This window comes from Rhamphochromis sp. 'chilingali' (assembly GCF_963969265.1).
Source record: "Rhamphochromis sp. 'chilingali' genome assembly, chromosome: 3".
NCBI lineage: Eukaryota > Metazoa > Chordata > Actinopteri > Cichliformes > Cichlidae > Rhamphochromis > Rhamphochromis sp. 'chilingali'.
The window spans coordinates 3,992,456-4,007,448 of record NC_137931.1 but is presented as its reverse complement, the minus strand read 5'-3'; the positions used below and the strand labels follow the sequence as shown (position 1 = coordinate 4,007,448).

The window sequence follows — 14,993 nt, the reverse complement described above, 5'->3', positions numbered from 1 at the left end:
CATTCTTTATACAGATTGAAGAGCTGTGGTTTGTCAGATATTGGCCTTGATTATCTGGCAGCAGCACTGAAGTCCAACCCCTCGTATCCCACAGAGGTGGACCTGAGTGGAACCTACAGCAACCTGAAGGGTTCAGGAGTGAAGCATCTGTGTGGTTTCCTGGAGAGTCCACGATGTCGATTTGAAACTCTGAGGTCAGTCAGCATGTTTTAGTTGTGCTGAGATGAATATGATGTGAAAGTTGTGCTGACACTAAACTGCAGACATCAGGCTGATATTATACTGATCCACACTGAGGATCTTCATGGTAAAGTCTGTTTTCTTCTTCTCTGGTTTAGTCCATTGACTGCAGCAGAACAATGTTCACATTTCAAACAGTGATGCTCAACGTATGGCCCGCGGCCCACACGCGGCCTGCCCACCTTTCCTAATTCAGAGAGAGGGGACCCTGATTACCTGTGTAGCTTCTTCCTCACAGTTCTAAGTATCAGACACAACAATGAATAATCCACAGCTGACTGTCTTTAGCAGGTCAAAGGTCACGGCACTCAGCACTCTGTGAAACAGTTTGGAGCAGGAATTCTTGCACATTTACAAACTGACACTGCTGCACGGCATGCTGGGTAATGCTAGCTGCTCAGGTATGGGTGTGGTAACGGCTGTGAGACTCTGTGGCTGCAGAACACTGAAGAAGAGAAAAGAGAGGTGGAGGATGAAGAAAAGAGGCGGAGATGAAGCAGAAGTTAAGCTCTAGAGAGGAGCTGTCACTGTGTGGGCGGGGCTCAGGCTGCTCCGCCCACACAGTGACAGTGAAGCAGGTGAAGAGTAATAAATGAAGACAGCAGACAGGATTTGATAAGCTGATGTACAAACATGTAGAATGATGGTGGCAGCTACAGAAACAGGTCCATACAGACTGAAGCGTGTCTCAGTCTGAATGTACACTGCTGTTATAAGAGCTGTGGAAACTCAGGTCAAAAGGACGTAACCACACTGCTGACAGTTCCAGGACATTCACAGAGTTACAGCATCATTTGTGACCATAAAGACAGAAAGCTCATCCAAATCCTGGGATTAAAAGTCTGTCCTGGTGGTGTCCAGTCAAACACGTCTCTGTGAAAGCTTCAATCCAACAGGCTCCAAAGTCCTTCTGCTCATTTCCTCGCCGGGTTCTTGATGCTCCTGTACCATCTCTCTGTCATCCTCCTCGCTCCCTCTTTGCACTCACAGTCTTTGTGCATCATTAACACTCACATGAGGAAAACCAAAGTTTTACTGGGCAGAAGATGATCATCAGTGACGCTGTCTTTAAAACACTCTTGTTAGAAATGTACGACTTTAATGTGAAACATTCAGAGTTTTTTCTCTTGTTGTGTTTGTTTGAAGCTGCTTCCTGTTGGCTTCAGCTGTTTGGAGTTTCCATTTTCTAAACTTCTACATTCTGAACCTTCTTCAGCTCTGAACAGATGATGAAACACTGAATGATTTCAAGCACTTTGTCTAATAAACTTACATCTTTCATTCTCTATACAGATTGGAGCGCTGTGATTTGTCAGAGATCAGCTGTGATTATCTGGAAGCAGTGCTGAAGCTCAACCCTTTGTATCCCAGAGAGGTGGACCTGAGCTACCACAAGCTTCAGGATTCAGGAGTGAAGCAGCTGTGTGTTCTTCTGGAGAATCCACAACATCAAATTGAAACTCTGAGGTCAGTCTCCACGTTTTAGTTGTGCTGACACTGTCGATCTGTGGAACTAAAACCTTTATACAGGAAGTCTGGTTCAGCTCTTTGTAGACCTTCTAATCTCTGATGCTCTGAGTCTTACTCAGTAGGTGATGCAGAGTTGTGAAGCCGATGTGGGTGAGGACACTCGCCCAGCTCTAACTACTTTGACGTCCAGGCGGCTTCCCTGCTTGTCCTGATACAAACAAACCTGAGTAACGTTGCAGGTCAGATCTCATCAGTCACACCTGTTATGGCAGCTCTCCTCTAGATTGTAGTTCTTGTTAACCTGGGATGGTTTTAGAAGCCTGGACCACAGACTGCAAGGGAAGATATTACTGGGAAAGGCCAAAGCAACCTATTAGACCCATTAAACACTAACATAGATGAATACTCAGATTTAAACCTTTATTGTTTCACAAAGGGTTAAAAAGGGAACGTCCACAGTTTAGACTGCAGCAGATTTTATTAAAGCAGTTTGACAGGAGCAAAGCAAAAACACAAAGAATAAGTGTTTCACATATTAATACATATAACATAATAATAAAAGAAAAGCAAAATAATGATACAAAAGAATGAAAAAGTTGTCCAGAGCAGCAGGATGTCTGAGGTCTGCAGAAACACAAAAACACAGCAGCTAAAAATAGTTGTTGAAAGAAAACGAGGTGGGAGCTGCTGATTCCTGAGCTTTGATACTGGATTAGCTTCAGTAGTTATTCCCATCACTGCTGTAGGAGCTACATTTAGTCACAGCTGATTGTCTCCTTTGGCCAATCAGAAGACTACTGTTGTAAAAACAAGCAGACAAAGAACCAATGAGAGTGAAGAACAGGATAAAGAGCTCGTGTGATGGAGGCAAAGCAATAATCAGCAGACTGTAGCAGTTTCTATCTGGATGAAAGTAGAAGGAGCTCAGCGGAGCTCAGTCCCATATCTTTGTTTAGAAACAACATCAGTGATTTCCTGCTGCTCGAGATGATTCCAGCAGCTCTCATTACAGCAGCTGATGAGAGAAACAGCTGATGGCTCACAGCTCGTACACTGTTGGATCTCCAGATGTTCACGTGGCTGAAGTCTGTGAAGAAACTGTGGTCCACGTAGTTCACACGGCCTCAGATTGGACCGAGCTTCCTGGATCACTGCAGCATCCTCAGCTGGTACATGGACGTCTCTGCTCCTCAGTCTTGGAGCCCCTGCAGGTCCGTCCACACCACCGGGGTCTTCTCACTCACCTTTCCTTTGTCCTCGTCCTTCATCGGCCGTGCTGTGTCTTTGTTCCTGCGGTGTTGTTCCCACGATGCAGCGCTGATGTTCCCTCCTTGAATGCACAACAAGTACGGTGCTGGTCTTTCTCGGGTGGAGCAGAGACAGATTGAAGTCTTTCAGGCTTTAGTGCCGACTTCCCTGACAGAGGCTGGACTCCATGGTCTGCACAGGAGGCTTCTACACTGTGTGGAGGTGACTCCTGGACTCGAAGACAGGCTGCAGGTACATGTGTGATGAAGAGGAGCTACAGCAGTGTGATGGAGCTGCAGGTGTGAAGGAAGTCCTGCTGTCCTGTCCCACCCTCATCTTTGCTTCCTCTGTCTTCTCTGGACTTGTCCTCCTGTTTCAGAAACAGCACTGCTTCATGCCGAGGGTGGACGGGAGCGTTGGCTCTGATTCTTTTACCGTCCACCACAAGGAGACACTGATGCTGACCTCCTGATTCATCTGCATGTGTTCTGCTTCACACTGCTCACCTCCACCAAAGACTTCACAAACATCTTCTTTCTTTGAGTCCAGTTTGTCCCACAAACACTTCCAAATCTCCTCCTCTGAGATTCTGCAGCTTCTTGCAGTGTGACTCAGCTGACTTCTGACAGACCACAGACTGGCACAGCATCCACATGTGTCTCCTTTCAAACAGGCTCTTGATGTTTCCTCCCACATCATTCTGGCCTCTCAGTCTCCTTTGTTCTCCAGCTCTGTAGCTCCAGCTGGTGAAGCTTCAGTTTTCCATGTTGGTAACAGTAAACTACAGCCTCTGCTGTCAGCTGGGTAACTAAACAGAGCTGCAGCACGTCTCTGCGGTGGTGCTACATCCAGCCTGCAGACGGCCGTCTACATGTTGTAGTGGTTTACAGTCACCAGGGGGCGCTGTCCCAGCCATGCAGGCAGTGGGCTGCTCTGCTTGTGCTGTTGTTGGTGAAGCTGAAGTGAAAGCGAGAGTTAAAACCCTGAACAGTGTCCACTGAGCTTCTTATGCTCTTCTCATGCTCAAAGAAGTTTCACAGGAAGGACGACTCGTCCATCAGGCGTCCAGCTGTCCGTGACCGTGTCCACAGCAGAGTGTGACCGAGGCTTCATGCTAACACGCACACATGAAGCTAATACCACCACGAGCAGCTGCTCAGTGGATTTGGAGGACAAATGTCTGCAGCTTCTCACAGGCAGTATGCAGAATGTGGATCTCCACAAAGACTGTGGAGAGCTCGTCCCACACTCTAAATCCAAACTTGTCTGCACAAAACTTCTCACACGTTCCCGTCACAAGTGTCTTCTAAGTGAAGCTACCAGGTTCAGGTGCAGCTTGTTTATCTGGAACTGCAGGAGATGATCCATCCTCACAAAGCAACACAGCAGATATGCAAACGCACAACACAACCAAAGGATTCTCTCTGCATGTCTGTGGCTGATGCTGCTGGAACGAAGCTGTTTGAAACCTTGTTGTTCTGCACTTTGGGACCAGAAGAGGAAACTGAAGCTCTGTGCAGAGGGTCCAATGGAAGCAGCCAAGCGCTGTAAGTGTCTGCTGTACAGGGATGCTGGTTCAGCTGTGGCTCAGTTTCACAGTGTGACTCAATAAAAGCAGCAGGAAATCAAAGCTTGATGCTTTCATCAGTGTGGAAATAAGAAAGTTTCCTGTGACAGACGCTGGAGCTCTTTCACTCTCAGCTTCACAGTTTCAGCTTCAAACTTCTTCCAACATGTTTCTAACACGGCCACATTCCACCTTAATGGAGCTGATATCTTGTGCATCAGCACATTTTCTAAAGGCAGTGATCACATCTTTAGTTTTGGATGTTTAACTGCAGATTGTTTATGTGTTTATAGCACATTAATTACAGCAGCAGCGTTGACCACAGTGCTGTACAAGAATCCAAAATAACGATTAAAATAACTCCTAATATTAATATCACACATCAAATATCAAATAACTCTCATGCTGTATTAAAAGCCAGTGAATACAAATGTGTTTTAAGAGCAGATTTACAGAGACTGACAGCAGGAGCTGGGGCTGTTCGATAGAACGATGTATATATGATGACCATATGAAAACGTCTATCGTTTCATATCACGCTCTTTGTTTCCTGCTTATGTGTTTGTGTTTTCCAGATAAACCTTTCAAAATAAATCTGAAGATCCTGTTGAGAGTTTTCAAAATAAACACAATACAGTACTGCGGTCGCTGGTTTATCGAGTTACGTTCTAAAAATAAGTCTCAGAATGAAGTAGCAGCTTTATGTTTTACAAGTATTATAGAAGTTTTAAGGCAGTTAAACCCTCACTGCACACTTTCTACACTTTTCTCAGACAGGCATGAACATTTTCACACTTTTCTCTCTTGTTTAAACAAAGTTCAAACCTTCATAGAAAAATAAGTTCATTATTAAAGAGTGAAAGCAAAGTGTTTCTGAAATGTGTCAAATCAGCCTTTGCTGGCATTAAATGAGCTTGGTTCTGTGTGAGGAGCACTCGTCCATGGCCTGGGCTCCTCGCTGTCAGGTAAAGTTTCATAAAGCTTTTGAGTTTTTCTGCAGATAATGTTGGTGTCCAGCACGATGTTCTTTTTCCTGCGGTCACTGAGCCACAAAGCCAAAGCTGACTCCATCCTTACGATGTTCTTGTTGTGGACAGTTACAACCTTTTTGCCTCCTTGTTGAAACTATGATGGTCAGCATCTTCCTCTGCCTTTGGCTGCTACCACAGGTGCAAAACGTCTCGTCATCATTGTTGTTTGTTGGGACAAAACGTGCAAACATACAGTGCAGCACTGCAGAGTCACACTGCTGTAAATTTGAACACATTCTGTACTGTACAGGAGACACGGCACGAGATTGGCTGACAATGGTCTACAGCCAATCAGGACGCAGAACACAATGCGCTGTAAAAAACAAAAACATGCAAAATTGCACAAAAAAGATCAGCGAAACAGCGAGGCCGCCAAAGGTGAACTGTGTTACAGCGAGGGACCAGCGTATATGTGGTTGTTGGGACGATAAATGTCTTTGAGCTTGTGTCAGAAGACGAGCTGCAGCTTTCTGGACCAGCTGCAGTCTTGCCAGGCAGGTCCCACTAACTCCAACATATAAGGAGTTACAATAATCCAGCTGGGACGTCATGAAAACGTGGATCGCCCGTTCAAGGTTTTTAAAAGATATAAATGATCTCACCTTAGATAAAAGCCTCAGTTTGAAGAAAGACCGCTGTACAACTGAGCTCAGATGTTTTTCAAAGGTCACATTGCCGTCAAATATAAGCCCCAAATGTAATAATCAGAATCAGAATCGTGTTTATTGGCCAAGTATATGTGCAGACACATACAGGGAATTTGGTTCCGGTAGATGGTGGCTCTCAAGCACAGCAATGTAAATCACACACACACACACACACACACACACACACACACACACACACACACACACACACACACACACACACACACACACACATGTCTATATATACACATTACACATACATACACAAAGCTGTGTAAACCAACTGTAAATAACGAATCTAAACGTATATACATAAAATACAGAAATGAATGAGGTGGAATGAATACTACAAAATGTACATAAGGTGCAGCTGCAGTCTGGCAGTGGGAGCAGTGTGACAGGTCAACGGTTAAGAAGGGAGATGGCGAGGGGAAAGAAACTGTTCCTGTGTCGGGTGGTCCTGGTCTGCAGGCTTCTGTACCGTCTGCCAGAGGGCAGCAGATCAAAAAGTCTGTGTGCAGGGTGTGAGGGGTCTGTGATGATTTTCCCTGCCCGTTTCCTGGTTCTTGAGAGGTACAGATCCTGGATGGAGGGCAGGGACGTGCCGATGATCCTTTCTGCTGCCCGTACAGTCCGCTGCAGTCTGCTCCTGTCCTGTTTAGTGGCTGCTCCATACCAGACTGTGATGGAGGAGCACAGGACAGACTCAATGACCGCAGTGTAGAACTGGATCAGCAGCTCCTGTGGAAGACTGTACTTCCCCAGTTGTCTCAGGAAGTACATCGTCTGCTGGGTCTTTTTGAGGATGGCGTTGATGTTGGTCTCCCACTTCAGGTCCTGGGAGATGGTTGTACCCAGGAACTTGAAGGTCTTCACAGTTGACACAGGGCTGTCTGATATGGTGAGGGGGAGCAGAGTTGAGGGATGTCTCCTGAAGTCCACTGTCATCTCTACAGTCTTAAGAGTGTTCAGCTCCAGATTGCGCTGACTGCACCAGAGTACCAGCCGCTCAACTTCCTGCCGGTATGCAGACTCATCACCATCTTGAATGAGGCCAATGACAGTGGTGTCATCTGCAAACTTTAGGAGTTTGACAGCCGAGTTCTTGGAGGTGCAGTCATTAGTGTAGAGGGAGAACCGTAGTGGTGAGAGGACACATCCTTGAGGGGCACCAATACTGAGGGACCGGGTTTCAGAGGTGATCTCCCCCAGCCTCACTTGTTGCTTTCTGTCTGTCAGGAAGCTGGTGATCCACTGACAGGTAGCTGGTGACACGATGAGCTGGGAGAGTTTGGAGGAGAGAAGTTCAGGCACAATGGTGTTAAAAGCCGAACTAAAGTCCACAAACAGGACCCTGGCATAAGTTCCCGGGCGGTCAAGGTGTTACAGGATGTAATGCAGCCCCATGTTCACTGCATCATCCACCGACCTGTTTGCCCGGTAGGCAAACTGCAGAGGGTCCAGCTGGTGGCCTGTAATGTCTTTCAGATGGGCTAACACCAGTCGTTCGAAGGATTTCATGACCACAGACGTCAAGGCGACAGGTCTGTAGTCATTCAGTCCTGTGATGGTGGGTTTCTTGGGAACAGGGATGATGGTGGAGCGTTTGAAGCAGGAGGGAACTTCACACAGCTCCAGGGATCTGTTGAAGATGCGAGTAAAGATGGGAGCAAGCTGTTCAGCACAGGTTTTGAGGCAGGAGGGTGAGACGCCATCTGGTCCGGGGGCTTTCCTGGGCTTCTGTTGGCTCACATCCTGAGTGTGTATTCTGAGTTTCAGGGAGGAGGAAAGGGGGGTGAGAGGTGTGGTGGAGGTCGTTGAATCTGGATGCGATTTAATAAAAGAGCTGAACCAGTCTAATAGAGCGCCCTTGATGCCGCCATGCTCCAATGGTGAGATCAAAATGCTGTGGTCAAGGCACCGGTCAGATCCAAAAGCACAGCTGAGTCTCCTGATCAGTGGCTGATAAAAGATCATTAAGAACTTTTCAAAGTGCAGTTTCAGTGCTGTGAAGAGCTTTAAAACCAGACTGAAACCTTTACAACAGATTGCAGCTGAACAAATATAATCTTTTACAAAATCTTCGACAGGAAGGGAAGCTTTGAAATAGGCCTGAAGTTTGAGCGGACAGAGGATCCAGATCAGGTTTTTAGTACAGGCTGTACAACAGCATGTTTAAAACAGGCTGTACAACACCTGAACTAAGACTGCTGTTAAAAATCGCTAAGATGTCGGAACCAACAACCTTTAAAATCTTTTTAAACACGTGTTGGAACAACATCATTTGGACAAGATGATGTCTTTATAGCATCACATCGTTCCTCCACCTGATCAAACCACACAGGCTCAAACTGATCAAAAACAGCTGAGCAGGTGAATATTTTAGCCCCGGTGCGATCTCGGGCGAGAGTATCGATGATGGCCAAAGGGCAGCGTCCAGCTCTACGGCCGCTGAAGAGCAGACTCAACAGACGCGCGTGATGTGGATCCTACTGCTCTAAAACTGGAGCTTCTTCAATCCATTAAAGAGGACATTAGTACGCTGTTAAAAGAAGAAGTCAGAAATGCATTGAAAGAAGATTTTGACAATATAAGGGCTGACGTGCAAGGACTGAGAAATGAGATCGCTAACAGCATGGCGGCGACGTGCGGCGAAGTTGATGGAGTAAAGGTTACAGTGAAAGAAGCTGAGGATGGGCTGTCAATGTGGAGCGATGAGGTGACCACCCTGCAGTCTACAGTAGAGAGTATGAAGGAGGAGCTGTCTGACCTGAAGGATAAATGTGATGAAGGCAGGAAGCGGAGAGCTAACATCCACATCATAGGGATCCCAGAGGGCCTGGACTCGAGCTCCTCCACGGCCGTATCCGTGCTACTACGTGAAGTGCTGGGTATGGATAAAGACGTTATTGTCGACCGCTCACACAGGAGCCCTATCCTGAGAAAGCCAGCTGGTAACCCGCACGCCGTCATAGCCGAGCGTCACTACTACCAGGATTGTGTGGCTACGCCGTGCCAGGGCCCAAGCCCCGCTTGAGTTTAACGGACAACCTATTGCAATATTACGACTGGGCGATATGACCCAAAGTTCATATCTCGATATTCTTTAGCTGGATGGCGATATACGATATATATCTCGATATTTTTAAAGCCAGAAAGTTCGAACAAAAAGAGAGTTCTTAGTCAAAGCTGTGTCCCAAATCTCACACAGGCACATTTATTAACATACAGCGTAGATGTACATGAAACAATTACTCAGAAATAAATGATCAGCATTTATTAAATAATAATGCTCCATAAATAAAAGAAAACTGTTGTTTTTGTGCATAACAAAAAGCTCACAATCGTGCAGTCAAAATGTAAACAGACGCTGAGCATAATAACAAGCAGCTGCTCTGTTCCCAGGTTCTACTGCGTGACTGACAGCCTGGAGTTTGAAACCCTCTTTGTAACCGTGTCTCTTACAGGTGCCATTTATGGTCCTTATACACACTCAATACAGTAATATTACGTTGAAGCAGAGTACGTATCACTCCGCGAGGCTCCTCGTAGCTGTAATGCTCCAACAATCCATCAAGCGGTGCGGCCTCGTAGCTGAGCAAAGTCGTACCAAAACATCTTTTGAAAGGTTTCTGAGCGCCGTGTAGCACATAAAATCGGTTCGAGGTCAGTAAGCACAACCAGAATTCATCCATAAGCCGCACTGTCGATTTATGAGAAAATTACAGGATTTTAAGTGCAGAAAATATAGTTTATGGTTTTCCTTTGATCTTAGCAAATATCTACGCCTCTAATTGGGACGATCACAGATTTTTCACTAATGTCTTTGCGCGGCTCCCCAATATGTCATCACACAATATCATCTTTGAGGGAGACCTAAACTGCTCATTATCTGCTATGGACCACAGTTCACACAAAAGTACACTTAGTCCAAAGTCAGCATGCGTCATTCAGAGCTTTCTTGATAATTATGGGCTGGCTGATGTATGGAGATTTCATAATCCTGCTTCACGTCAATACTCTTTTTTTCTAATGTCCATAAAACATATATTTGTATAGAAAAACGTCTCCCTTTAGTTACAGAATGTGATTATAAGACACTGGTGATTTCTCCTCTTGTTTTTTCAATGTGTATTCCTGATGCCTGCTCCAACTATCAGCCATGGAGATTCAACTCAGTGTTGTTAGCAGATGAAGAGTTTGTCAGTTACAAAAGGTCTCAAAGAGATTTTTTTTCTATCAATCAGACCCCAGAGATGTCATCATCAGTCATTTGGGAATCTCTAAAAGCATCTGAGAGGCCAAATAATTTCATTTTGTGCCAAACAAAGTGCAACACTGAAAGAACATCATCCATAAATATTGAGTAAGAACTGGACTCTCATACAGCGAGACTCAAATGCCTTTAAACATCAGCTTATCCTGCTGATCCAAGTCCAACACTGAGTTTGTAAAAACATGTTTGTCAATCATTTTGTTTGGTTTCTGAGGAAAAAGATTCAATAAGTTGCTGCTAATACACAACATTTCATCATATTTCCTCATAACCCTCTTTTGTCTGACCATTTGATCCCATTTGAATTTGCAATAAAGGATCCACAGAGTTTGGTGACAATAATGACAGTAGATGTTTGTGTGAAAGTGCTGGAAGCAAATGAGTGTGTGATGTTCTTTCAGTGTTGCACTTTGTAGACGCTCCCTGAGCACTGGTCTCACAGCCAGCTGCACATAGAGACCAGTGTTGTTAGTCCAGGTCAGAAGATGACTTGTTGGAATGAAAATGAGCTTGTAGTTTGTCTGCTTTAATAATGTGACTGGAAAAAGGTGTTGGACTTCAAATATGTCCATTTCTGTCACACTTCACCTTTAAAAGTGAAGCCATGTGGTTCCTGGAAGGAAAAACACGACTTTTTCAAGTCTTTGTCCTGTTTTTATGAGAAATGTACGACTTTAATGTGAAACATTCAGAGTTTTTTCTCTTGTTGTGTTTGTTTGAAGCTGCTTCCTGTTGGCTTCAGCTGTTTGGAGTTTCCATTTTCTAAACTTCTACATTCTGAACCTTCTTCAGCTCTGAACAGATGATGAAACACTGAATGATTTCAAGCACTTTGTCTAATAAACTTACATCTTTCATTCTTTATACAGATTGAGGAGCTGTGGTTTGTCAGAGATCAGCTGTGATTATCTGGCAGCAGCACTGAAGTCCAACCCCTCCCATCTGAGACAGCTGGACCTGTGGGGAAACAACCTGCAGGATCCAGGAGTGAAGCATCTGTGTGGTTTCCTGGAGAGTCCAGGATGTAAACTTGAAACTCTGAGGTCAGTCAGCATGTTTTAGTTGTGCTGAGATGAATATGATGTGAAAGTTGTGCTGACACTAAACTGCAGACATCAGGCTGATATTATACTGATCCACACTGAGGATCTTCATGGTAAAGTCTGTTTTCTTCTTCTCTGGTTTAGTCCATTGACTGCAGCAGAACAATGTTCACATTTCAAACAGTGATACTCAACGTATGGCCCGCGGCCCACACGCGGCCTGCCCACCTTTCCTGATTCAGAGAGAGGGGACCCTGATTAACTGTGTAGCTTCTTCCTCACAGTTCTAAGTATCAGACACAACAATGAATAATCCACAGCTGACTGTCTTTAGCAGGTCAAAGGTCACGGCACACAGCAGACAGTCAGAAATATTCTAACTCTGATCATTTATCAGTTGTGACACTGTGAGACTTGATCAGAGGTGTGATCATCACAGCAGAGGCCTTTGTGTCAAAGTCACTGAGGATCAAACAGAAACACATGAAGCAGATTTTCCTCTTCTGGCTTTTTATAGCAGATAACCTTCAAAATATTCTGCAGTCGATCAAAAACTGAAGCAAACCATGAAGCAACATGTGAACATGAGCTGATGCTGCTGAAGTGAAGCAAAGTTACAGAGGTTTGATTACAGACACAGCTGAGAGTTTGTAATCTGTCATCATTTTAAAAAGTTTCCATGGAACAGCAGAAATGAGGCTTTACTGTCAGAGGCCGACAGCACTGAACACAACAGCAGACTGGTGGCTAATAAACAGTGAATGATGCAGAAACAGATGTTTGAAGCTGTTCTTGGAGTACACTGAGAGAGAGAGAGCTGTGCAGGCAGGAACAGCCAAAGTCAGAGAGAATTCATGAGCATATTTATCAAACGTGAAGCAGAGTTTGGATCTTCTTTTGCTGTTGCTTCACTCAGTTTTGGTTGGAGACAGATGAAACCTGCAGCTTCAGGATCTGTGAGCTGTCCACTTTCAGCCCCGACGGCGTGTCCGTGTACGTGCCGTCGAGTGAACGATCCACGCTCTGTGTTTCCATCTTTGTGTGTTTAGCTGCTCTCATTTACTGTTTTATCTGTTTGCTGCTTGTTGAAATAGTTTGTGAGCTTTAACCTGAGATTCTGGCAAAATACATTTATATTAAACATCGATTCAGGATTGAATGAATCAACATCGTTTTATTCAAATTAAAACCATTTAAATGGGAACATGAATTTTTTACAGCCGCCTCTAATGCTGGGTAATGTCAGCTGGTCCATGTGCAGCTGGCTGTGAGGCTCAGGGAGCGTCGACAAAGTGCAACACTGAAAGAACATCATCCATAAATATTGAGTAAGAACTGGTTCCCTTTCAGTCGATTCACTCGGTACAACACATAAGTATGGGATATCACGCCCTCGCGTGTCCTGGCTGAAGAAACCTTTATTCACGCCTTTACGGCAGATGACGTGTGATGACACGCGCAAGGCCCCGCCCGCACATATAGCCGCTGCCATCACCGTCATCCCTCAGTTCTTACGCTCTTCACCTCGCTGAGAACACCTCTGCTGAGTTGGGCTAGCTAGCTACTGCTAGTTAGCTCCGTTGTCTGCCAACTTGAACCTAGCTTAACTGCCCCTGTTGGTGTTAGCCTCCACCGCCCAGCTGGTGCGTAGGCTGCCCGCGGAGCGCTATTTTCAAGGTTTTCTTGTGCAGCGTTTCGCTTTGCGTTTTGGGAATGGACTCCAAACCGAAGCGAGCAAAGCAGAAATCTTCTGTTCGCCCCTGTCCTCAGGGATGTGGTTTCTCTTTGCACGACAGCGACCAGCACGATGCCTGCCCTGTCTGCCTGGGGATCGTCCACGCTAGGAGAGCGTTGACGGAGCCCGAAGCTTGTGCGTTTTGTCGCCAGCTCCGACGCTCGACCCTGGAAAGACGGGTGACGTTTGTGGAAAGAGTGCTGGGACGCTCGGCTGTCGCACGGCATGACCCTCTTCTTTCCGAGTCTGGAGCCCCGGCTTCGTCCGAGTCCGAAGACTAAAATTTTCAGGTCGATGTCCCCGCGATTAGTTGGGCTGACCACATGGAATACGTTGACGGGTTAGCCGATGACGGACCGGAACCATGCAGGAGCGCTGACGGGCTTCAGCCTGGGTTGAAGCCCGCCAGCGCTCCCCAGGAAGACGATGACGTGCTGGACATCGGCCTGGACATCCATGGTTTGTCGGAGGATGAGCAGGAGAGCTCATTGTCGACCCAATATGCCGCCGCTGCTGCGCCGGTCGGCCACGATGACACCTCTCTTTTCTCCCTGTTTCGCCGTGCCGCTGAGAAGCTGCAGGTGGACTGGCCCTCTCCTCCACCAGCTCGGAAGCCGTCGCGGTTTGCGGGTTTTTTCCTTCCACCGGAGCCCGCAACGGCCAAAAACTGCCTCCCCATGTTCCCAGACTTTCTCTGCGAGCTAACAGCGTCATGGGACAAACCTCTGTCTACCCGCGTCACTGTGCCCGGCTATGGACAGTACATGGAATTGGACGGCGCCGAGGGAGCTGGTTTAGCTAACCCACCCCCTATGGAGCCGCCTCTGGCTGCTTATCTGGCCCCGTCCCATAACCATGGTGTCGGTGGCCCCGCAACTCTGCCGTCCAAGCACTGCAGATTCTCGGCCTCGCAGCTGGAGAAGATTTATCGGGCTCAGGCCGGCACCGCTCGAGCCATGAGCTCCGTCACCATGCTCCAGACGTACCAAGCAATGTGCCTGGCGGAGCTTGGATCGCTGGTTCCGGAGGACAGCCCGCTGTCGCCTCTTCTTAACGAGGTTAGAGTCACCACGGATTACATCCTCCGTGCGTCTCGCTGTGCAGCGCTCTCCCTGGGCAGAGGGATGGCTTCGACAGTGGTGGCGCAGAGGCACCTGTGGCTGACCCTCTCCGACGTCCCTGATAGAGACAGAGCTGTGTATCTGGACGCACCAGTGTCTGCGGCTGGGTTATTCGGACATTCACTTGAAGCCATTCAGGCTAGATTCGATCTGAGGAAGAAGCAGACGGAAGCTCTGCGCGACATCATCCCCAGACGCCAGCCCCAGCCCAAGCCCACTGCTAGCTCTCACAGGCCCGCCGCTCCTCTGACAGCTGGCAAGAGACCGGCGCCCACTGCTGGAGTGGGAGGGCCGCCGGCGAGAGCACGTACTCCGGCCCGAGCTCCACGCCAGTCGGCCTGGGGCAAAGGCCCTCCCCCGGGCCCCCGACGGGACCCGACGCCCAGGAGGAAGAAGCCTCAGCCCTCCTAGCTGTGATTGCGAGTGGGGAAGGGATCCGGCAGCAGGGAGACGCTGCTCTTACCCCTCTGTTGCCGCACAAGAGGTGCCGCTTAAGTTCTGTTCAGGTTGTCAGCCCCAGAAGGCGCTGCACTTCCCTATCGCGGTCTCCCAAGCACATAACCCCTGCACACGGTTCAGATGTGTTGAATGTTCAAGCGACCACATCGAGTGTTC

At 47.1% G+C, this 14,993-nt stretch overlaps 1 protein-coding gene and 1 pseudogene across 2 annotated transcripts in view; both read left to right on the top strand.

Moving 5' to 3' along the window:
* LOC308394318 (protein NLRC3-like) overlaps positions 1–6,012 on the top strand; it is a 40,900-nt pseudogene extending 34,888 nt beyond the window's left edge. Inside the window, exons 10-12 of the transcript XR_013974774.1 lie at positions 15–194; positions 1,534–1,707; positions 5,807–6,012. The product of XR_013974774.1 is annotated as a protein NLRC3-like (transcript). The remainder of the gene's footprint in view (positions 1–14; positions 195–1,533; positions 1,708–5,806) is intronic.
* Positions 1–14,993, top strand: part of LOC308394299 (uncharacterized protein) — a 1,060,216-nt gene that overhangs the window by 426,411 nt on the left and 618,812 nt on the right. The window contains exon 18 of the mRNA XM_080878552.1: positions 11,349–11,522. Coding sequence (XP_080734678.1) covers positions 11,349–11,522 — 174 coding nt within the window. The remainder of the gene's footprint in view (positions 1–11,348; positions 11,523–14,993) is intronic.